The following is a 21,149-nucleotide window of genomic DNA, read 5'->3' on the forward strand; positions in this document are numbered from 1 at the left end:
TAAAAAAATTATTTTTTTTGTATTATTTTAATGTACTCATATAAAAAATAAAATTTTAAAATAAAAAAGTATTATTTTAATGTACTCATGTAAAAAATAAAATTTTAAAATAAAAAAATATTTAAATGCATTTCCAAAAAAAAATAAAATTAATCACTCCTCCAAACATTGCTGGTCCTTTTATACAACTAAATGTGTTTTTAACATGCAACTCAAATATTAAATTGAAAAAAAAGGGATAAAATTATACGTGGCGGCTAGTAATTGATGTTCTTAATATTATGATAACAAAGTGTTCAAAAAAATATGTTCAAGATGTCCTGAAGTTACATCTCCTGTGGCTGTAACGGAGCTTATTTGTTTTTTCATGTTAAGAATTTCCCGATGCATATCATCACTGCTTTCAAAAAAAATATTATATTGTTTTTGCTCTGGGCTCCATCCTCTGTCTTTACCTTCTCATGTTATCATGCATGGAATTTGAAGAAACCAAAAGGAAAAATGGCAGCATTCTTCACTACCACACCTTCATTCAAGATTAAAGCAAGACAGAGACAATAACAACATTCTTTACATTCGTGTACAGTTACAAGGAGGCCAAAGCCAAATATCAACAAATGACCTGATTTTCTAGAGCTACAAAAAACGAACACCACCTACAGAACAAGTTAATGAAAGTCGTTGTGGTTCTTATAATATCGCAACCCCGAAGCATTACATTAGCTGACTGCAATGCTCTGGGGAAAAATTCAAGCCACGACGAAGGGACTAGCTGGAGAGTATTGTAATGAATATTATCATGGTGCTGCTAACTAGTATCATCATCCAACCTCTGCTGGTTCGGCATGCCTTGTCTGAATTTGAAGCTGCTCCTAAATATTTTGAAACTTTTGCAGAGATTAGCATGGCAGTTGAAAAGCACATGAAGAAAAGACTCATGGCTAGCACAGCGAGTTCTTTACTTTCCAGATTTGCCTGATCATTTGCAACCTTTTCGATGTCCAATCTGCTGAAAGGATTGAAAGGGGGGGGGGGGGGGTTGACAAACGGGAAAGCTTGTCAGCCATCCGAACGAGTGAATAAACGGTAAAATTTATTGAACAAGAGTGAAAGCAACATGATATTAGAAGTAGAGGATCGGCAAATCATTGTAGATTATCATCTAAATGGTTAAACGAGCTAAAAGATTACATCAACATCAACAGGGAACAGCATGGCATGCAAAAGAAAATGCTTGATGTATTTTTCATCTAGGACAACTTGAAAATAAATGAGAGATAGCAGACAGTCTGGGAAAATAATAACCCAAAGTATTTGAAAACGAATTTTGACTATAATATTGATGTTTCCCACCTTAGCCTCATATTTTCTCTGACCAACATATCCATACTAGATGAGACACCGGCTTTCCATGACTGGTACTCCATGAGCACTGTATCCTGAAAATAAAAACCAAACCGATGGTTAGGAAATCGCAGAAATTACCTCTTTGAATATTTTGGAAGTCAAGCAATACCGTTTTCTCCTTCCATTCCATGAGATCTCTAATTTCTGTTCTGGTCGTCTCCACAAGCAATGAAATTCCAGATAGCTCTTCTTCAAGCTTTGGCATAATATCTCCTTTTCTCTGATTCGTTTCTTTAATATACCCCTCAAGCATAGTTAAACTTAGTTCAAGTGACTTCGCCTTCTGCATCAAGATCTTTAGAAGAGTGTCGCCTGGTTTCCTGCTAATTGGTAGCTGTCTAACTTCAGTTACTGGCTCAGCAATTATGTTTATACTCTCAGGACTTTTCTTCCCATCAGGATGGGATTGTTGAATATCAGATAGGTTCTCGGCCCCCATACCAGCATTATCGACCCCATTGCTAACTTTTCCACTACTTTCCTTGTCAGTTTGATTTAATTCTGGCTTTAAATGTGGTGCTGCAGTTAAACTAGGCTTTGGCAATTCAATGGGAAGAGGTTCTTCGGATGGCACAAAGAAATCTTCAAGCATACGCTCAATGGCATCTACTCCATATACCTCGACAACACTCAATGTGCAGTAAAATCCTGACCCGTAATGACTACGTAAATTCAACTTCAAATACCTCACCCATTTGGGTTCTGGCAGTTTGAAATCTTGAATGTGCTTGACATTTGCAGCCACGAAATTTCCCAAAGGAATCCAACTTTTGGTTGAATAGTTTAAACTTCCAGACAGTTCAAAATCCTTGAAATTGGAGGAATAATGTTCAAAATTCGCAATTTTAACAACATCAACCAGTGTCTCCTCCGAAAGCTCGATAACAACAAACTTCTCTACCACAGAACAAGGGTTTCTAAGGTACTTATCATGATCCTTCCCCAGTATGTTACATGCTCCTTTAGCCTCCTTATTATACGCAAGCACCTTTGCACCCTTTGTCAAAGAGGCATAGTTATACTCTCTTCCATCAGGTTCAAGCCGATGAGTGATGTTAGCAAGCTGCTTGGGGATAACTTTGCCCTTTTCTTGTCTTATTGTGTTCCAGAACTCGTCGAAGTTGAGATAAGTCAAATGCTGAGGTCTCCCACTTGGTACTTCTTTCGGTTTACCTGTCTTCAGTTCTTCAGGATTCCGCATTTTATACACTGAAGATCCATAACCTAAAGCATTCAAAATTATTTCTTGTAATCTATTTGTCTCTGGAAGTGGGCACTTCTGATTTCCCAAGTCAGTATGAACTGTAGCATTCTTACTGCTGGTAGACAGATTGACCTCTAGCAGAATTCCATTTGTACCATTATTACTTGTAATTGCATCATGTGAAGGTGCATCACCACGAAGAGTAGTATCTTTAAGATCACTAGAAAAAGGTATGCTACTGTTGTCAGGAGTCAAATTCCCTGGAAAATGTTTAATCAATATCAATTGAATATCATGCATAAAAAGGGCCAATTTGGCACCCCTTCTAGACAATATAAATAAATAAATTTTCAAAGGAACAGAACATAGATATAAAAGTGCTAGATGTTAGTGTGACTGTCTTGCATAATTATTTCGTTAATTAAGTTCATTATCTTAGAAACTAAACAGCAGAAACTCAAAGACCTCAACATTTTCATCAATATTTCCATTCCATCGATCTTCTAGGCAACCAAACACAGGATAGCAGAAAATCAAGAACATTTACGTGCAAATAAAGACAGAAGAAATGGGTTTGTAGAAATCCTAAACAAAATGATGGGTTATAACAAAAAGGAAGAAAAAATCAAGCATGAAAAACTTGAATAAAAAAAAAAACAGAGAAATCTCACCTTGATTTTCATGACCAGCGCAGAAAGAGAAGAGAAGACCCCAAAGTAAGAGAATCAAAGACAAGCGTAGCTCATACAAACTTCTCCTCCTTGAATTGCTGCTTCTGTTTTTGTTGTTTAAGAATGAGAAAGGTTTTTTCATGCCTCTTCGTCAGCACAGAAACAGGGGTGCCTCTCTGGCCTTTTCTTTTTGGCTGTCCTGTCTCTCGATGTCCTCCTATCTTATCTCCTCTCTGCAGGGATGGGGAAAAGTATGTTGGTGGTTTCCGACTTTGCTTCGGATTGTAACGTGAATCCTTTGAGTTCTAAGGATAATTACAAGAAGTCCGATGCGATGTTGTCGAACTCCAAATGTTACGGGAACAGGAAACCAACTACTGGCTGTCCATATAAAAGGCGCCTAGCTCGGGGTCTTTTTGTTTACCAAACTGTCTTACTTTATGTTAGTTCTAAAGGTCACTCACAAGGATAATCTTGGAAGATTCTGACCTTTACTTTCTAGGGTTTGTTTATATTTATTGTACACCAGCATGGGAGGGAGTGTCAAAACCTACAAATAGGATGACAATACGTGGTTGGGTTTTAGTGCATCCGCATCTACTCAAAACACTTACAATCATCCAACCATCCCCTGCGCCTACCCCGATCGTGAAACGCTCTTTTAGATTGTAGATGGCATACATGTTTTTTTACAAATATTTTTTTCAGTTTTAAATTATTATTTTTTATATTTTTTTTTAATATGTTAATGTTAAAAATAAATTTTAAAAAATAAAAAAATATTATTTTTATATATTTTTAAATAAAATATATTTTAAAAGCAACTTTTATCTTTCTTTTAAATAGGCACAACACTTGGACAATATTTAAAATTGTTGTAAATATTATTTTTTAAAATATTTTTTTTATAAGTATATTAAAATAATATTATTTTTTTAAAATATATATTTTTAATATTAATACATTAAAATAATTTAAAAATAATAAAAAATTAAAATTTTCAAAAACATAATTAAATTGCAAAAAAAAAAACATTATCTTAATAAGCGAGTATCCATGAGAAGTTTTTTTTTTCTTACCACAATATATATATATAACACTCCTGATTAAGTTATAAATATTATCTATAATGCAATAAATATTTATGACTCATGAATCACAATTAATATTTATAAACTATTAATTATAAAAAAACATTTGTGACTTATTAAGAACATGTATAATCTAACTCCTTGCCAAAAAAGTAAAAAAATTCCACGTAACCAACACAATTTTTCCAGCCACAATTCACTAGTTTTTCAGTCACATTTCAATCTAAAAAATAATTAAATGTAAAATGTAATTACATCCATATCATATATCTAATTAACACAATTCAATCCTAACTAATTCCTATATAATATTATATATGTAATTACATCTAAAAATCATTACACAGCTCGTGAAAGAACCTGTACCATTATCTTAACTTGTTTATCTTGAGAACGGAATTATACCATACTTAAAAAAGTCAATACTAATATCACTTTAGCTTGGAAATATGTTTGAGATGTTCATGAACAAACTAATATTCTCAACACTTTTATAATCGATGATATTATTTTATATTAATATCATTTCAAGATGCTTAACCTTTTCAACCTCTCAAAATTAACAACAATTAGTGCTTTTAAAACCTTCCATAATAAGCCATGAATATACACATACATATTAAAAAGTAATTAATACTTATCACCCATAATAATATTAACAATATATAATAAATATCATATCTAAAAAAATACGGCACCCAGTCAATTTTATCTTGGATATCTTACAATGCATCAAATTATGTGAATTTCTCGGGAAACATAACCATATTAGATATAATAAAGAGGCAACCTTCTCTTATAGGTACCAAACGGGTTCTTATATGCGAAAGGCTGCTCGGAAGGCGTGGAGACAAACTCATCAATACAGGGTTAATATGTGCGCTATTGTCTAACTTCACCTTGATTTTTTTCATCTTTGCTGTGCCCCAAAACAACAATTTATTGTCCGACTGTTCTTTATGATTGCTTCCTTTTTCTCATTTTAAAGGACTCATTCTGCACCTCTTTTTTTTTCTTTTTTTTTATTGGCTCGATCAAGATGCATAGAGAATGGTATTGCTAGAGTTCTATCTGGATGGAGGCCCTCGTGGCTCTTCTGGTCTGAACAAAAATTGATGCCCGCAATGGGAAAATCACCTACGATCAGATTTGGCGAAGGGTTCATTCACTCAAGAAGACGAGTGGCCTTGATCAACTTTTTAGTCAAGTGAAGATTAACAAACATGTTTGGTACAAGCATCAACATATAAACATTGTTTTATCTCTAATGTCATCAAAATATAAACATTTTTTTCAATCTCGGTGTCGCTCTACCCGGGCAATGACACTGGTATGAAACTAGTCAAGTGCAAAACAATTATAACCATCATCCATTACTAGACAGCAAAATTTCAAGCGTCTCGCTCTTGTTCTCATGCAGTGGTGAACTGCTGTGTAATCATGGGGTTTTTCCTTCTGATGTTGTTAGCAACGCATAATCTAATTCATTCTCCAGTTCTTGTTTGAAGAAGGGAAGGATTCCTGGATTTTCCTCCTCCAGAAGAAGACTTAACCGTGTTTGCGGAGGGTAATTGTTCAAAATATAATCAATTTCTTCTCCACTGATTTCCTTCTGATTAAGAAGAACCTGCAGCACAAAGTAAACAAAAAATTATTAGTCAGTTTATGTGCAGCCCCTCTTCCATGCATAACAACAAACACCATCGTGTGTATCTAATCATGGAAACAGCTTTCTAGTGTGTGTGTTTGTGTATAATACACAGGTTTCTTATTTTCAGTTCCCACTGATTTCCTATATTTTTATTGATCTTGCTGGGAACAGAAAATGCAGATTATGAAATAACATTATAGCACAAGATGGCATTCATCCAATTCATCATATTTGCAGGCAGTAACAACGTTGATCCCTTAACAAACAAAAAATTGAATAACTCCTAGAAAAAGAAGCAAAACCAATAATGAAGTTTCATTGATACTAGAGCTTTACTTTTTCAACAATGGAGAATGAATTTTCAGAATTGAATCCCTTAAAATTTTGAAGTCAAGAAAATATGAAACACGAATTGACAATCCACATTCAGTTACCTTCACAGCTTTGAGCAAAGCTGCATGGTGCCGTTTTAGCAGAGAAACTGTCCTTCCATACATATCACATATCAGCTTCTCAGTCCTTTGGGCAACTTGATCATCCAAATTGAAGTTGATAGGGGGTTCAATTAGGTCATAGTCATCATAAAGTGATCCTTCAAAATCCAGCCGTGGGCCCATGAATCTAACATTCTTTCTCCAAGGAGGTGGTTCTCCATGTATTACCATTGGATTCTCCAAGTTCCATCTGTTGTAGGATGAAGGAAGACCATGCATTAATGCCAGGTAAGAAAGTGGGAAATCAAATAGCCTAGCAATGGATCAAGTGGCTACATAGTTATAATTTTACGAGCAAGCCAAGATGCATCTGCAAGGTAGGAAACTGATGCCCTTGATGTATCCCGTCCATAAATGACCTCTTCAGCTGCCCTCCCTCCAAGAAAAACCTTCACATGGATATGAAATCAAGAAAAAAGAATCTGACAGAATCCGAGAAAGAAGTCTTAGTCCTAGACTAGACAACCTTAAGTTCACACCTGAAGGCGATGCAGCAGCTGAGGTAAACGCTCAAACATGTATGATTCGTCATCAAGTCGATGAAACACAAGTTGTGATAATGTCTGCACAACCACTCCACACAAATTAGCAGATAGAACCAAACAAATACCTAAGATAAGTATAATGAGATGGCATCATTCAGACCAGTTCAAAGAAATAGATAGCAAATGTGGTAACCATCAAATTACATGACAATGGACATATCATGAGATGATAGAAAATTTGAAGGGAGCATCCAGTATGCGTGCACCTCTACTGGGCATAATGTAACAGGGCATGCAAGGAGAACTTATAAAAACCAAAAGAAGAGGACAGATATTACAGGAACAGAAAAGGTACCTGACCGCGAGGGACAATTGAAATCCGATCACAACATTCAACCTTTGCATTTTCATATCGCCTAAGCAAATGAGATGTCATCACAACTCCCAGTTCAGTAGTGGCTCTACGGCACTGCCCCTGATGACCCAACTCTATTCCTACACGCTTTGGTCCAACAGTAAGTCGGTCTACTGCATCATCCATGTCTGACTGAAGAATTGCCGCATGCCCTTGCCTGACCGCCACAAGAGCAGCCTCTTGGACCAGCTGAGCTAATTTTGCTCCAGTCCATCCTGATAATTGCTCACAGGATATCAGACATTGAACTCGAAAAACAACTGAACCCAAAAGAAAATACATACCCGGTAAATTTTTTCCATAAGTAGACAAATCAACAGAATCTGACATTTTCACCTTGCTTGCATGGATTTTCAAAATTTCCAATCTCCCTTTAGCATTAGGAGGTCGAATTCTTATCTGCAAAGAGCAAAAAAAGAAAAAAGAAGAAGGAAAACAAAAATAATAGATTCAGTTAAATACATATTTCAAAGTCTATATATCACCAGAAACCATAAAATGCAATGGGTACTAAAAAGCAGAGCATAAAAACACCTTGCGATCAAAACGACCTGGCCGAAGAAGTGCTGGATCTAACAAGTCCCTACGATTTGTTGCAGCTAGAAATATAACACCTTTTCCAGTGTCAAACCCATCAAGCTCTATCAAAAGCTGATTCAATGTAGTTTCCCTCTCTTGAGTGGCAGCATTATACAGGTGGTCAGTAGATTCCTTGAAAATCCCTTGCCGCCTGATCACAGAATAAATAGACAGAAATCATTTATAGTCAAATTAAGTTCAGGCACAGGCTAAAGAGGTATGCCTAAGAATATAAGGTCAACAGTTCAATTGGCCACAGATACAGTGATAGAGGTTGGGTGGTACAATGTTATGAAGATATGAATTCAACTGGGGTAAAACTATACTATTCACTTTGAGTAACCAACAAGAGCATCCATACCTAGTTGCCAACGCATCAATTTCATCAATGAAAATAACTGATGGTTTATTTACCTGCATGGAAAAAAGACATTCTCAATAATTTTTTCAAAGCAGACAGACACCACGAATTACTGGATGCATGGAATTATGCCCACAAGCTTTCAAGGACTATACATTATCAGCACAAGTAAAATTGCCAGTTGAAATCTTTTCCATAAATAAAATATGGCATATGCACATGACACACGGATTCTTTACAAATATACAAGTCCAAATATGCATTCCAGAAAAATCAATTTCCTTGATATCTAAGAGAAGCAATCATGGATAGAATTACTATTGTAAAACAATGAAATCCGGACTACCAGACAATGGACAACTAGCAACAAGGCATGATTAATGATACACTGCTAGTCAATACCAAAGTGTATTTACCTTGGCTCTCTTGAAAAGATCCCTGATACGAGCAGAACCAACACCAACTAAAACTTCAACAAATTCAGATCCAGCCATTTGGTAAAATGGAACTCCAGCTTCACCTGCTATAGCCTTTGCAACCAGGGTCTGCAAAATTATTATAAACCTTTAATTTTGTATAGAAAACTTCACCATAAAATTCCCAGACTGGCAGAACAATATTACTAACCTTGCCGCATCCAGGAGCACCTTCCAAAAGCACTCCATGTGGAGGCTTTATTCCCATTTTATCAAACAGTTCTGGATTCTTCAAGTATCTCACCAACTGATTAGAAAATTGTTAAAGACCCCAGTAAGCTTCAATAAACAAAAATGCAAATTTATTCGAAGGGGATTAAAGAAAAGATATCAATAAATGACTATCAAGTTGATGTAATAAACATTAATAAACAGAATTCACAAGGAAGACATCATTCGTTTAAGAACAAATAGAAGAACTTACAGTTAAGAGGGTGGTTGAAGGAAGAATGTGTGTTATGAAACTGATAAAAGCAAAATACCTTCATGCTTGGAAAAATGAGACTAAGAAAGAAAAACGCAACTCATGATAGTTGACAGATGATTTCTGAACCTTCAAGCATAAAACACCAATTGGGTAAAACTTATCAAGCTAATCTCCCAGTAATTTGAGCTTTTGAAAAAACTTGAAACTTTAACCTTTTCTGTCTCCCAGAACAAATACAGCTCTACAAAGGGAAGGGTCCATTAAATGACTCATGAAGCTGATATCAACTACTTTGGCTTCAAGACCTCGTTGATTTGAGAATGGCCAAAAAAAAGGTGTAGTAGTTGAGTGCAAGTTCATGAGCAGAACTTCAGCTCAATGGTTTAATACTTGTGGTCAATGTAAACGACAATAGACGGTAATTTCCAAGCTTCCTTGATTATCTTCCAGAAAAAGATGCCCGAGCTTAGTGCAAAAGCAGACATGGAAAAATTGGTAGGAAAAAAAATCAAATATTTCACAATTCAGTTATTAAACATGTTTACCAGCCTATCATACAAGCAATCAAGATAAGCTGTAAGAATACCTCTTGAAGCTCCTCTACTGCTTCATCAATCCCAGCCACGTCACCAAATTTAACTCCAGTTGAACCCTGAGAGAATATTGAACTGATGTTTAAATAATTCACTTACAACTTATTAAGATTGGTGATAAGTGCAATAAAAATAAACTAACATCAACACGAGCTTCTGCTTTAGAACGTGAAAAATCAATTCCTTGCCATAAATCCTGCAAAACATAGATGCTAAATCAGTACATTATTCATTGAACAAATAAAAAGGCATAAATTCAGAGATTACCAACCCATTGCATATAACATCACAAAATGAGGGGCTGAAGAAACATTTACCCACTTCCTGAAGTTCTTAGGTCTTCTTGAAAGAGTGAAACGGACTAGAAGGACCATGGTTAAAAGCACGAGCATGATTGGTTTTAGCATTTCAATGCTGGCAGAGACACCACCAAAAGTGTAGAATTCATAAAACTTAGAGAAGAGCCCTCCATCACTGAAAATATCAACCACATAATCCCAAACTCCCTCTAAAATACTAAAGATTATACCAAGAAACAGTTTAACAAATGGCTTGGCTATAGGCCATGCAACATATACAGTTGCCACAAAGATAAAACTGGTAACAGCAAATACTGCAGAAGCTAGGAACCCTCCAACAACAACTGCTGCAGCAGCCATCACAGCAGTCACCATTCCAAGCTCTACCATCATTCTGCTAGATATGGAAGATGCCACTGGATGAGGGTACTCTGGCAACTTTCCTACTGAAGACTGCAACAAAGAAGCAGCAGTAAGCAACAAACATATATGCTCCAGTGAAAAAATAATCCTCCATCTCCTCAACTTCATACATATGCGCAAGGTTTTATGATGAAAATTTTGTGATTGCAGAATACTATTGAAAGGAAATGCCTTAATTATTATGTTTTATGATGTAAACTTCACGTCTTTGATGAAAATTTTGTGACTGCAGAATGCTATTGAAAAGAAATGCCTTAATTATAATGTTTTATGATGTAAACTTCATGTATTATATAGCTCTGCTAATTATTCCATACATAAATTGAAGAAAGCAAATTTCAGAATGTATGTTAGATCTATGATCTAATCTCCAATCTGGCATCTCTACTTCTATTTGGCATAAGACAAATGACTATCTAATGTTTTGCTTGGCTATATCTATACAAGAATTTGTATCAATTGACCTCACATCCGTATTTAATTTTAAGCTTTGCAAGCTCACTGTCATGTACCTAAATCATCCTGTACCTGAAAACGGTTCATCGATGAGACATAACTTTCTCAGAAAAGCTCTCTTCTCAATCTGATAAATATTACAACTAAGGAATCTTTGACAAAATCAATTGAAGAGAAGCTGAAAGATTAATTACCGCCATATGCCTCTCTATTTCATAGAATGGACCCGTATACTCCTCCAAAAGTGTTTGAGCTTCATTCTCATTTAATCTCATTGTCCTACATAAAACACCACATACCATCAAAACAATGCATAAAAACATCCAACAAGCACCAAATCTTAATGCGAGCTAGCAGACTTAAAACCCACCATTTTGTTCTATGCAAACTCTTCTCGCCAGGAATTTCCTTCAAATCAACAATAAAATCCCTATAATCATTTGCATAAGTACCCATTGCAGCTTCCTTTGAAGTCAATAACTTGACCTTATCACTCTCCATTGCCTTCTTAAAATCTTCAAATCCCATTTTTGGCAATTCTTCCAAATTCCTATCAAACTCCTCTTCTTCAGATAACTTTACACTGAAAACCTGCTCAGGTACATAAAGCTTTCCCTTGTACTCCCTCAAAATATCCTTCAAGTACACAGCTTTTTCCTCATTTTCACTCTCATTTCCCTCTTTTTTCACTTTTCCTTTCAAATTCAATAACCTGTCCACAATCTCAATAAGCCCCACATTTTTTTTCTTGCTCAAATCCTGTTTTTCCTTCAAAGTATAAAACTTGTCACCGATTAAGTATCTGGGTTCAATTTGGCTAGGGTTTTGCTTCAAAACTCTAGTGACAAAATCTTCTTTGTTAGTGTCACCTGACTGTGCCGTGGAGGCTGAATTCACCTCGCATAAGACTCTGAGTGATCGGTTAAGAAATAGGGTTTTCGATCGAAATTTTGGAGGGGATTTTAAGGGTTTTTTATAGGGTTTGGGAAGACAAACCCTGAGAGAGAATAGAGTGTCAATGCTAGTCATTTATTTGCAGCTACAACAATTGCATTTTAGGGTTTAAGAAATTAGACCTTCATGGATGGGATTGGGGATTTTTGGTGGAGTTGAAATGAAATGGTCAGAAGGGCAACTGATTGATAAAAATGGATAACAACAGTTTAATCCGCAATATATATCAGAACCTTCATTTTCATCCCAAATAAAAAGTTTTATCCATGCTGTGTACTCAACCTATTCCTTTTCCCCAATGCAAATGTTGCTCTTCCATCCAAATGATGCATGCCACACACAGGCACATAAATCTGTCATGCACAGTGACCAAAATCAAATTTTAGTGCTAAAATTAGATTTCAAAATCTAAAATATACGTGACTGCTTTCAAAATGGATAAAAGAATTGGATTAACGTGCACGTTCCATTCCTGCTGCACATGTGTTGGTATTCTGGTGCTTTTCTAAAATATTTTTATTTAAAAATATATTAAAATAATATTTTTTATTTTTAAAAACATAAAACAATTAATTTAAAATTAAAAAATAAAGTTTTATAAAAATACTTTCCGATGACAAAAACAAACAAGCCTGTTTCAGCTTGCAAGAATAGCAGCGCTCTTTTGTTTCTTCTCATGAGCACGACTTTTTCTAAGAATTAATTTCTTTTAAGCAGATTTCTTCTTCTTTTTTTCAAAGTTCTTATTTTTTTTCAAAAATTATCCAGGCTTCTAGGAATGTGTTTAGCATTGTACCTGAGGTAGGTTTTAAAAAAACAAGTGTTGTGAAATAAATTTATATATATAACATAAATAAAAATTAGATCTTTAAGAATAAAAAATAAATTATTTTAAGTTTTACAAAACCACAATTTAAAACAAAGTTCATTGAAAAAAAAAACAAAAACTATTTCACTAACCAAATAATTTTTTAATTTTTTTGGCAAAAATAAAAAAACCACCGCGATACGGATACGATAGTCTCTAAAAAGAAATTTATGTTTTCATTCGAGACATTTGTGTGAAAATGGCGTTGGCCTTCAAGGAGACGAGAAGGAGAAAACCCAACTCGTTTCATCCGAATAGACTTTGTTTCAACAGGCAGATGTACGAGGAGGAGAAAACCCAACTCGTTTCATCCAAATAGACTTTGTTTCAACAGGCAGATGTACATGATACAAAACATACAACGCATTCATGAAATCAACACAAACGAAACACTGAGCTTATGCCATGCATTTGGAATGATTTGCATCGCATAACCACTCCGCGCACATCAATTGTTATTTCACATCCTGGAATGATTTGCATCGCATAACCACTCCTCCGCGCACATCAATTGTTATTTCACATCCATAGAAATAGCTCCAAACGCCCAGCTCTTCTTCGTTTCGGAATTGTCATGTCTTCATCTGTTACAGCATACATCTCCCTTGCGGGAGAGATTTCTTTGTTTTTTGGAGTTCTTGTGAAGTGACCGTGGTGATAAAATAAATCTGCGGATGCTTGGGTCCAAAATTCCAAGCAGGTCCAGTTCTGTAGTTTTGACTGTAATCAATTAGTTGTGTTTGCATTTTCCATCTCCTGTTGTCCAGGGACAAGTAGTTCAGATGAAGAAGGGATCACCATTGGTAAAGTCTGATCGAATGGGCTAGGCATTGAAACAAAACCTCCTGCTTGAACACGTTTTTCAAATTTCGGTGCATACAAGAGCAGTATCAACAACGACTTGAGCTGGATCCCATAGTCAAGGGTAGAATACTTGGACTGGAGAACAAAAACATGCTGCAGAAGCTCCAAGGACAAGGGTTAGTCATACGGAATCACTCCTTTCCTTTTGCTGTGCTGCCTCAACATACTGCTCAGCAAGTTTCTTCACCTTCTCACCTTCCTTGATTAGAAAATTTGCATTCTTCGCATTCAAGTGGTATTTCATAACCTTATCAGTAGTTTTTGCCACAGCCCATCTATACTGTTCAGCAGTGATTATGCCACTCTTACACAGTGGCCTGACGTGCTCTTTGATGTACACTTCAACCTATAAAGTTAGAATGACCAGTCAACAGAAGTAGGTATGCAAGGAAAATAATAGTACACAGATTTGAAAACTTATGTCCTCCGGTGAATTTCATTGCATCCACAGCGTTGTAACACACCTTCATTAAAAAATAAGTAACTAAATAAAAAGACAAGGAAAGAAGAGAAGTTGAGATCAACTTGTACCTTCTTAGAAACAGAATTGATAATGTCACCCTGCTTGTTAGTGTTAGTCTTAGAACTATCCTTTTTACGGCCACTTTCAGCTGTTTGAGAATGGTCACACGTGGTTTCTCCATCACAAGTGTGACCAGCAGAGGTCGCATTGGTATTCCCATCTTGTCTTGATGAATTATTTTCATTTTCTCCCGAACCTTTGTGCTTAGTTGAAGCCTCAGGGTCAGCCAGCTCATGTAGATTTCTAGATGCTTCTTCAGTAAATTTGTTGATCAGAGGCTCCTTGTCTGGACCATATAGTTCATCACATTCTGCAGGAGAAGGTTCTTCACCTTCTTCGCCAGGTAGAGATTCTGAATCAGCACAAGACCTATTAGTTCCACCCTCCATGGTTGTGCTGATGATGCCTGCATCAACATGAATCTTTGGCGAGGAGGCAGAGTCCTTGAGTTCTTCTTTATTCGCCAAAGTCAAACAACCTTCAAGATCCTGAGAATTGTTCGGCATTTCAGATTTAAGAGTGGAGAAGACTACTTTCATCCTTGACTCGCCTTCTTCTACTATTAGCTTGGGGACTGTCAAATTAGTAGCACCAATGTAGTCTTCATCTTCTAAATCATACTCAAAATCACCATATATATCAACATCTGAATGAGAATCCATTTCAAATACATTATCAGGCCCTTCTTCTTTGATCTGCATTGAGGAATCATCTACTTCATTGGAAACCTTCATTTTATGATGGGGACTACTTGGAGGAGAATCAGATAAGAGTCCTGCGTTTCTCAATGCATCTAAAACTGCAGGATCCGTTGGGAGTTCATCGATATCTTGTTCTAATCTATCAACAGTGACAGCAGATGGTGAAGAATTTGATACCGTGGCTCTATTGGACTTTCTGTCATCTGATTGACGCATTATTTCCTGAGAACAAAGATTCAAATATACTATTTTGCTGTTTGCCTTGTCGGCAACCTCCTTCTCAATATTAATTGCATCTGCAACAGCCAACTCTGTTTCTGCAGTTTTGCGAATCTCTGGCAGATTTACTTTCCTCAAGAAGTGCTCTGTCAGTCGGTAAAGTTGTGTCTGTACAACAAGAGATTGGAATTAGCCGAAGCACAGCCAAGCACACAGTTACTTAGTGAAAAATCTGAAAACCATTTGAGTGGGAGCTTAAAAATTAGAGGTTGAGAAATGGATGAGTATAGAGAACTTCGTGTTCAGTACAAGTTTGGCACGTGAAACAGCCAAATCGAAGTTAAATTTTGCCGAATCCACAACCTAATTGGATTTCCTAGAGGTGAGAATTTGACTGCTGAAGAATAGGCAACACACAGTTCTGGAGGCTAGGGCAGTGAGTAACAAGAGTAGCAGGTTGGTGATGGCAGAGGTGTTTGAATGATGGCAAACTGAGGAAACAATAATGTGGTCTATCCACATCATACCATCTTTCCAAATGGGCAGTTCAAGTTTAAACAGAAAACATAGCCTACTTCTGCAAATTCTTTTTTTTTTTCCATAGAAGAGCAAACCTAAAACATGACTCCAGAAAAGTTTACCGTCCATGCAAAACAACCAGCTTAGTTACGAAAAAGCAGGCACACAATGCATTGCATACCTGTCTAACCGATATGGGGACTTTATTGTGGTGACAGGATGCTAACACCGGTCTCATGTCAATTGGCAGTTGAGCCTGCTCACAGCAACCAGAGAAGGGGAAAATAAGAAAGAATTAGGAACAGTTTGCAGAATGTCATATAGAATCAAACAGCTAGAAAAAACTGGTTTAAGGGGGAGAGGGGTACATACGAGTAAAGGATAATTTCCTTTAAGCACTGCACTGTCTTCCTGTTTTTCATCTGCTGCAGTTTTACCTGAAACTGCCTTTTTTCTTGCAAGCACCTCCAAGGCCCATTTTCTTTTATCCATCCTTTTATCATCAGATTGAGCACCTTTTTCCTTCTGTGTATTGACTTTGGAACATCCAACCGGTTGTGCTTTGCTAGAAGCAGGCTGACAATTTGTGCTGAGAACTTTATCCTTAAGCCCTTTATCATGAATTAAAGGCACAACAAGCTTTGATGATACTTTATTTGCTCCTGCAGATTTAAGAGTATGATCATCAGGAGATGGCTTCCGAACTTTATCCATTGAAATTTCCTGAGCTTTATTCTGTTCAGTGTTACTTGTAGTTGTAGAAGCTAAGAGAGGCTTGATATCATCCTTTCTTGGAAAAACAGATGTGTCTGCTAAATATAATCTTGAAAGAATGGGATTGGTCTCCTGGAATTCATATCCCTGATCCATCTCTGAGCCTTCTGGATTCTTTCTAAGAAGAGTAAGAACTGACTTCAAAGTTGCAATTTTTTCAGGCTTTGTAACCCTCATACAGCGATACTTCCAGAATTCAACATCACAGTCTCGATCCCATGCACGTTTTCTTCTTCCATTAGAATCTCCATATATTTTCTTTGTCAGATTCTCACGAACTTTACCCTTCTGCAGCAAGGACTTCTTTGCCTTAAGAGAAGAAGGGGGCAACTTCTTCACTGGTTCAGCTGTGGATCCTGCTACAGCAGTTCGGAAGGCAGCAAGAAGCTTAGGGTCAAAAAGGTTTTCCCCGATTTCATCAGAAGATCGGTTACGCACAGCTTCTCTTATTTCTTTTCTAAGGTTTTGAACTACAACAGATGATTCCTTGTCCTCCACAGCTCTCCTCATGATCTTTTTCACTCTCAAGCCCGCTGCATTTTCCCCATCTTTTGATGATTTATCTGGAGGACTCTGGTGAGCAAGCCCCTTTAAAGTCCTACGACCAGTCCCTTTAACCACACTCATTATATCAGAAGTGACATCTTGCTTTTCAAGAGATCGTTTTAATTTGACATTTTTTGGAACTGCTATTTTGGCAGGGCACTTTTGGGAATCTACTGGAAGAAGTGCACTGTCCTGGTCCTTAGGAGTTATTTGCAACTTCCTGCTGATTCTGGTCTTCTTTGCAAGAACTGCAGCTTCATTCTTAGCATTGTCTTCGTTATCATCAGCAGTCTTAACAGCATCATCACTAACAACCAAAAAGAGTTTAAGAATAGGAAAAAGACAAAAATGATCAACAGCACAAACTTCTACTGGAAGGAGTATTCATCTTAAAAGACAAAAGCCAGTGAACCAGTATATCAACTACTTATTGCCTGTTTTTTTAATTTAGTGATTCTTTTCTTCTGTTATATTTTTTGGGACACAGAGAGAGAGGGAGGGGGACGGTATTTAAGAGTTACTTTGAGTGAGAAGCAAAAGTCAAACAACACTTGACACCCAGTTAGTGAACATGAATAGTGAGTAAAGATGAAAACACTCAATTTCAAGTAACCTGCAAGTGGCATGCTTTCTCTTCACACCAATAATTTTCATGGCCTCCTCATTAGCAATTGGTAGAATCTTCTCATCTGAAAAACATTTTAGAAATAGGACAGTTAATGAAATACACATCCAAAAGTCAACAAAATGTGAAATAGTTTCCTACAAGAAATTCATTTAACTTTCCACAGCCAAATAATGGTCTGGATGGATTCCTTTTAATGTTTGAAACAGTCTCTTCAATACCTCTTCTTAGCAAAGATTCTTCAGAAAGACTTTGCTGTTGTACTTCAATGGTCCCTTGATCTTCAGTTTCATTGGTCATAATGTAACCTGTTAATAGCACAAAAAAATTCTTGCAATTAGACACTTTCAAGCATGCAAAAGAGACAAAACTATCACTTATGTTTTATTGTGTGGATGAAAAGGAAAGATGAACAGATATTAAACATGCATAATTACCAGATGAAGAACAGCCCAAAGATAAACCAAGATGAAGATCTTCACTAGATTCCTTTCCAGACAGCTTGTTTCTGGCAGGGGAATCATTAAACAACTTTCTCAAAGAATTTTCAACACCATCACCAATAATTGGTTCATTCACTGTTCCATCATCACAAATGGTCTTCAACTCAGCAAGCACCAAGGAAGTAGATAGGTGACTGAAGGATGCATCACACGACAAGGACAGTTCAAGTTTCGGTGCCTCCATGGTTGGTTGTACATCAGTCTTTTTGCTAGATTGTCTTTCTACCTTGTAGCTATTGCCATCAGGTTTAACTGCATCATCCATCAGGTTCTCATCAACTTCAAGGGTTGGTTTACTTGGTTCTTCAGTCCATTTAGTGCCTCCAACCATTGAGACAACAACAGCTGTTTCTCCAGCATCAGCGATAGATACAGACATCTTTCCAGAAAAAGCAGCCTCAGCCTCAGCAAAACTACTACTGTGAGAATTCTCTGAATAACACTGATTGTTTGGCTTCTGTAGCGAAGCTACATCAGGATTCTGTGGCACTTCACCAACTGTGCATCTGCATCAAACCAAAAACATGATGCATTAGCAAATGACACAGAGGAACCTAGGCTTAAGTAAAACTGAGTCCAAGCTTAGAAATCTACATCAGAGCATCAGATGTCTGTAGACTAATCATAGAAAGCTTAAATAAAATGATATAATAGAAGAACATCACCAGATGCCCACCTAACAAAACATTAGAAAGGGTTATTCAAAACCCCTTGCAGCACTCCATGAATACTAAAAGCCAATTGCAGCATACTCAACTTTCATTTTATATACATAACATGTTTTCTATGTATAGAAGAAGCACATTTCTTCAGAGTACCATAGTTTATATCTCCAAGCAAAAAGTCATAGGACTGTATTGACATAGCAAAGTCACATCCCAACACTGCCTAATTAAATAATCATCCTCATAGTTTTACCTCGGGCATAACCATGTATCCTCTGATGTCCCTTCAGCATCAAAGCCCACACAAAAAGCATGATACCTGTAGCATGACAAGAAAGCGTAGGGCAATTAATTTGTTTCTGGGAGGGCTCTAAGCTGTCATACCCAATATGTATCTTGGTTAAATGCTACTTTTTGACACCTTTAACAAAGTAAAAGGAAAAAATCAACCATCTAAAACTTTTTCTCTCACTATAAGCTACATAGTGAAGTAGAATTTCTAAACACATCAACCTACATGTATAAAATATACCTAAACAATATCACTTAGGTTGCGTTTGGTTCAGTGTTAAGAATTGGAGGTTAAATGTTAAGGAATTAAGTGTTAAGGGTGTTAAGAGCTACTAAACAAGGTCAGGAGGGGTTAAATGTTAACCCACTTCAACCCAAAATCAAGCACAACCTTAGGGATAAAAATTTACCAAATGTCACAAGAATCGCAAGCAATAGAGGTATCGAGATTAGATTCTTCCTCAATATTTGCTGATCCACTTCGTATCTTGCAGCCATCTCCATCCAAGCAGATAACTGCCTACAAAATGATAAAGTGCATAAGAATTATATCATGATTACAATGACACGTGAATTCGAGTTGTATAGAATAAAAACTCTAATTATATGAAACATTGTCTTGGTTTCTGAAATATCACCAACTTTTCCAAGAAATATTTGTAGCATTGCAGTGCTTGGATTGATTCTGTTTATGCTAGGCACTGGCCCCCTCTCCATAAGCTGATATGCTATGAACTACAAAGGAAAGGGCCTAGCCAACTGCTAGAAATATTAACTGAGCAATTTTATATGAATGTCTTATTTGGTTTCGAACTTGTATAATCATTTTGCATGTAGCATTTAATCTGGAAACAGAACAGGCTTGGTCCTTGAGCATAAACCATTTCCAGATGAACATATCAATTTGTGAAGTCTAATGGCTTGAACCAACAACATAAATAACTTGTATACATCTAATGCTACCAGCTTAGAGCATCAACATCTGAAATCAACTTTGCAAATTTGATGGCATGGCAAAGTTTGAGCAAATGTGATCATGTTACTAAACCTGACTGAGGAAGTCACTCTGTATAAATTAGCTCACAAGTTCACAAGTCTCAAACAGGTTCAGACTTCAGATCAGTAATTAGCTCTAAAACCTCAAAATGATAACACATGGATGATAATTACATTTTCATCGATATAGTATGATGGAAAGGAGAGAGTGTTGTTCTTCCCTTCAATAGACCAATCATCATCTCTGCAGCATAGATAACAGAAACATGAATCAATCACTGCTGAAAAACCTAAACAGAAGCAAATCCTCAGTTCTCAATTGCTGCTAAATATTACCCAGATGTTGGCACTGAATCACAAAAATCAATCACAAATGAGAAGGTAAAGAGTGAAATTGCAGTATGTCAGTAACTTGCATACTTGTGTATTATTTGGAATGTTGATAAACACAGACTAATAGATGATGCAATGGATCAAGGATCTTAAACATTATGATTAAAATGGCTTTGTTAATCTGAGCAACAACTCTTTCAGGGTTCCAAATTAATCTCCAATAGGAGGAGCTTCATGTGGATTGCGATTATTTCAATTAGAAAGATCAATTAGACAAAATATGAAGCTACCTTAATATTGTAAGGTTGCAACTTGCAACAACAGTGCTGCTTCCACTGAACTTAAAAATCATATTTGATTGATTGATAAGAATAGTAGACACCTAAGTGTGAGGATGCAATGCCAGTAAATACCAAACATTAAAAAATGGTGCCTACCTCAATCAGGAAGAAATACCAACAACACACAAAGCATATACTACTACTAGTACTACCTGGAAAGTGAGTCCTCATCAACTTTGTTATTTCCGATGGTATCATATACCTTCATCAGCAAACAGAAACTGTCTCGCATCAGTTCCACAAAGTTTGGATATAGATAGTTTCAAGAAAACTTATAGAACCAAGTAACCTAATAAAGCTACTAAATTCATAAGAAACAAAAGATGGATATATACCTTGACAAGTCGTTTGAAAAACAACAAAATTTACTGTAAAATGAGGGGGGGGGGGGGGAA

At 36.4% G+C, this 21,149-nt stretch overlaps 3 protein-coding genes and 1 long non-coding RNA gene across 5 annotated transcripts in view; 1 reads left to right on the forward strand and 3 right to left on the reverse strand.

Moving 5' to 3' along the window:
- Positions 1 to 495: 495 nt before the first annotated feature.
- On the reverse strand, positions 496 to 3,777 carry LOC105127313 (uncharacterized protein SLP1-like). Of its 2 annotated transcripts, none has more exons than XM_011028562.1 (4): positions 3,283 to 3,777; positions 1,517 to 2,871; positions 1,354 to 1,439; positions 496 to 1,006 (listed from the first exon to the last, which is right to left on the reverse strand). In XM_011028562.1, exons 1-4 carry the CDS (start codon positions 3,422 to 3,424, stop codon positions 769 to 771), a joined length of 1,821 nt encoding a protein of 606 aa, XP_011026864.1. In that variant the 5' UTR covers positions 3,425 to 3,777; the 3' UTR covers positions 496 to 768. The 2 variants fall into 2 exon arrangements, with proteins under 2 accessions (XP_011026864.1, XP_011026863.1); XM_011028561.1 differs by having other exon boundaries at positions 496 to 1,009.
- Positions 3,778 to 5,537: 1,760 nt separating this feature from the next.
- On the reverse strand, positions 5,538 to 12,266 carry FTSHI1 (FtsH extracellular protease family). The gene is made up of 15 exons (XM_011028563.1): positions 11,403 to 12,266; positions 11,227 to 11,311; positions 10,172 to 10,606; positions 9,997 to 10,050; positions 9,848 to 9,913; positions 8,986 to 9,081; positions 8,775 to 8,903; positions 8,359 to 8,411; positions 7,953 to 8,148; positions 7,703 to 7,817; positions 7,359 to 7,633; positions 6,998 to 7,081; positions 6,795 to 6,907; positions 6,459 to 6,708; positions 5,538 to 6,000 (listed from the first exon to the last, which is right to left on the reverse strand). Exons 1-15 carry the CDS (start codon positions 12,059 to 12,061, stop codon positions 5,812 to 5,814), a joined length of 2,799 nt encoding a protein of 932 aa, XP_011026865.1. The 5' UTR covers positions 12,062 to 12,266; the 3' UTR covers positions 5,538 to 5,811.
- Positions 12,267 to 13,009: 743 nt separating this feature from the next.
- On the forward strand, positions 13,010 to 13,297 carry LOC105127318 (uncharacterized). Its single transcript, XR_842601.1, has 2 exons — positions 13,010 to 13,127; positions 13,189 to 13,297. It is a non-coding gene; the product is annotated as an uncharacterized LOC105127318 (long non-coding RNA).
- The window catches only part of LOC105127317 (RING/U-box protein), a 9,062-nt gene continuing 1,054 nt past the window's right edge, over positions 13,142 to 21,149 (reverse strand). Inside the window, exons 5-16 of the mRNA XM_011028569.1 lie at positions 20,907 to 20,956; positions 20,255 to 20,324; positions 19,495 to 19,604; positions 19,047 to 19,112; positions 18,063 to 18,634; positions 17,847 to 17,933; positions 17,614 to 17,689; positions 16,053 to 17,307; positions 15,862 to 15,936; positions 14,250 to 15,329; positions 13,346 to 14,064; positions 13,142 to 13,289 (exon numbers count right to left, since the gene is read on the reverse strand). Of these exons, the coding sequence (XP_011026871.1) occupies positions 13,840 to 14,064; positions 14,250 to 15,329; positions 15,862 to 15,936; positions 16,053 to 17,307; positions 17,614 to 17,689; positions 17,847 to 17,933; positions 18,063 to 18,634; positions 19,047 to 19,112; positions 19,495 to 19,604; positions 20,255 to 20,324; positions 20,907 to 20,956 (3,666 nt within the window). The 3' untranslated portion in view covers positions 13,142 to 13,289; positions 13,346 to 13,839. The remainder of the gene's footprint in view (positions 13,290 to 13,345; positions 14,065 to 14,249; positions 15,330 to 15,861; positions 15,937 to 16,052; positions 17,308 to 17,613; positions 17,690 to 17,846; positions 17,934 to 18,062; positions 18,635 to 19,046; positions 19,113 to 19,494; positions 19,605 to 20,254; positions 20,325 to 20,906; positions 20,957 to 21,149) is intronic.

This window comes from Populus euphratica, unplaced genomic scaffold (genome assembly GCF_000495115.2).
Source record: "Populus euphratica unplaced genomic scaffold, PopEup_1.0 scaffold7.1, whole genome shotgun sequence".
In the NCBI taxonomy this organism is placed as follows: Eukaryota; Viridiplantae; Streptophyta; class Magnoliopsida; order Malpighiales; family Salicaceae; genus Populus; species Populus euphratica.

Excerpts from the sequence above, each read along its gene's own strand:
- FTSHI1 (XM_011028563.1), bottom strand. The coding sequence starts at position 12,061 with ATGACTAGCATTGACACTCTATTCTCTCTCAGGGTTTGTCTTCCCAAA. Across the intron at positions 8,904-8,985 it reads GTGCTCCTGGATGCGGCAAG|ACCCTGGTTGCAAAGGCTAT; the intron begins GTTAGTAATATT and ends ATAATTTTGCAG. Across the intron at positions 8,412-8,774 it reads ATCTTTTCAAGAGAGCCAAG|GTAAATAAACCATCAGTTAT; the intron begins GTAAATACACTT and ends TTTTCCATGCAG.
- LOC105127313 (XM_011028561.1), bottom strand. The coding sequence starts at position 3,424 with ATGAAAAAACCTTTCTCATTCTTAAACAACAAAAACAGAAGCAGCAAT. Across the intron at positions 2,872-3,282 it reads CGCTGGTCATGAAAATCAAG|GGAATTTGACTCCTGACAAC; the intron begins GTGAGATTTCTC and ends AACATTTTCCAG. Across the intron at positions 1,440-1,516 it reads TGGAATGGAAGGAGAAAACG|GATACAGTGCTCATGGAGTA; the intron begins GTATTGCTTGAC and ends TTTTATTTTCAG.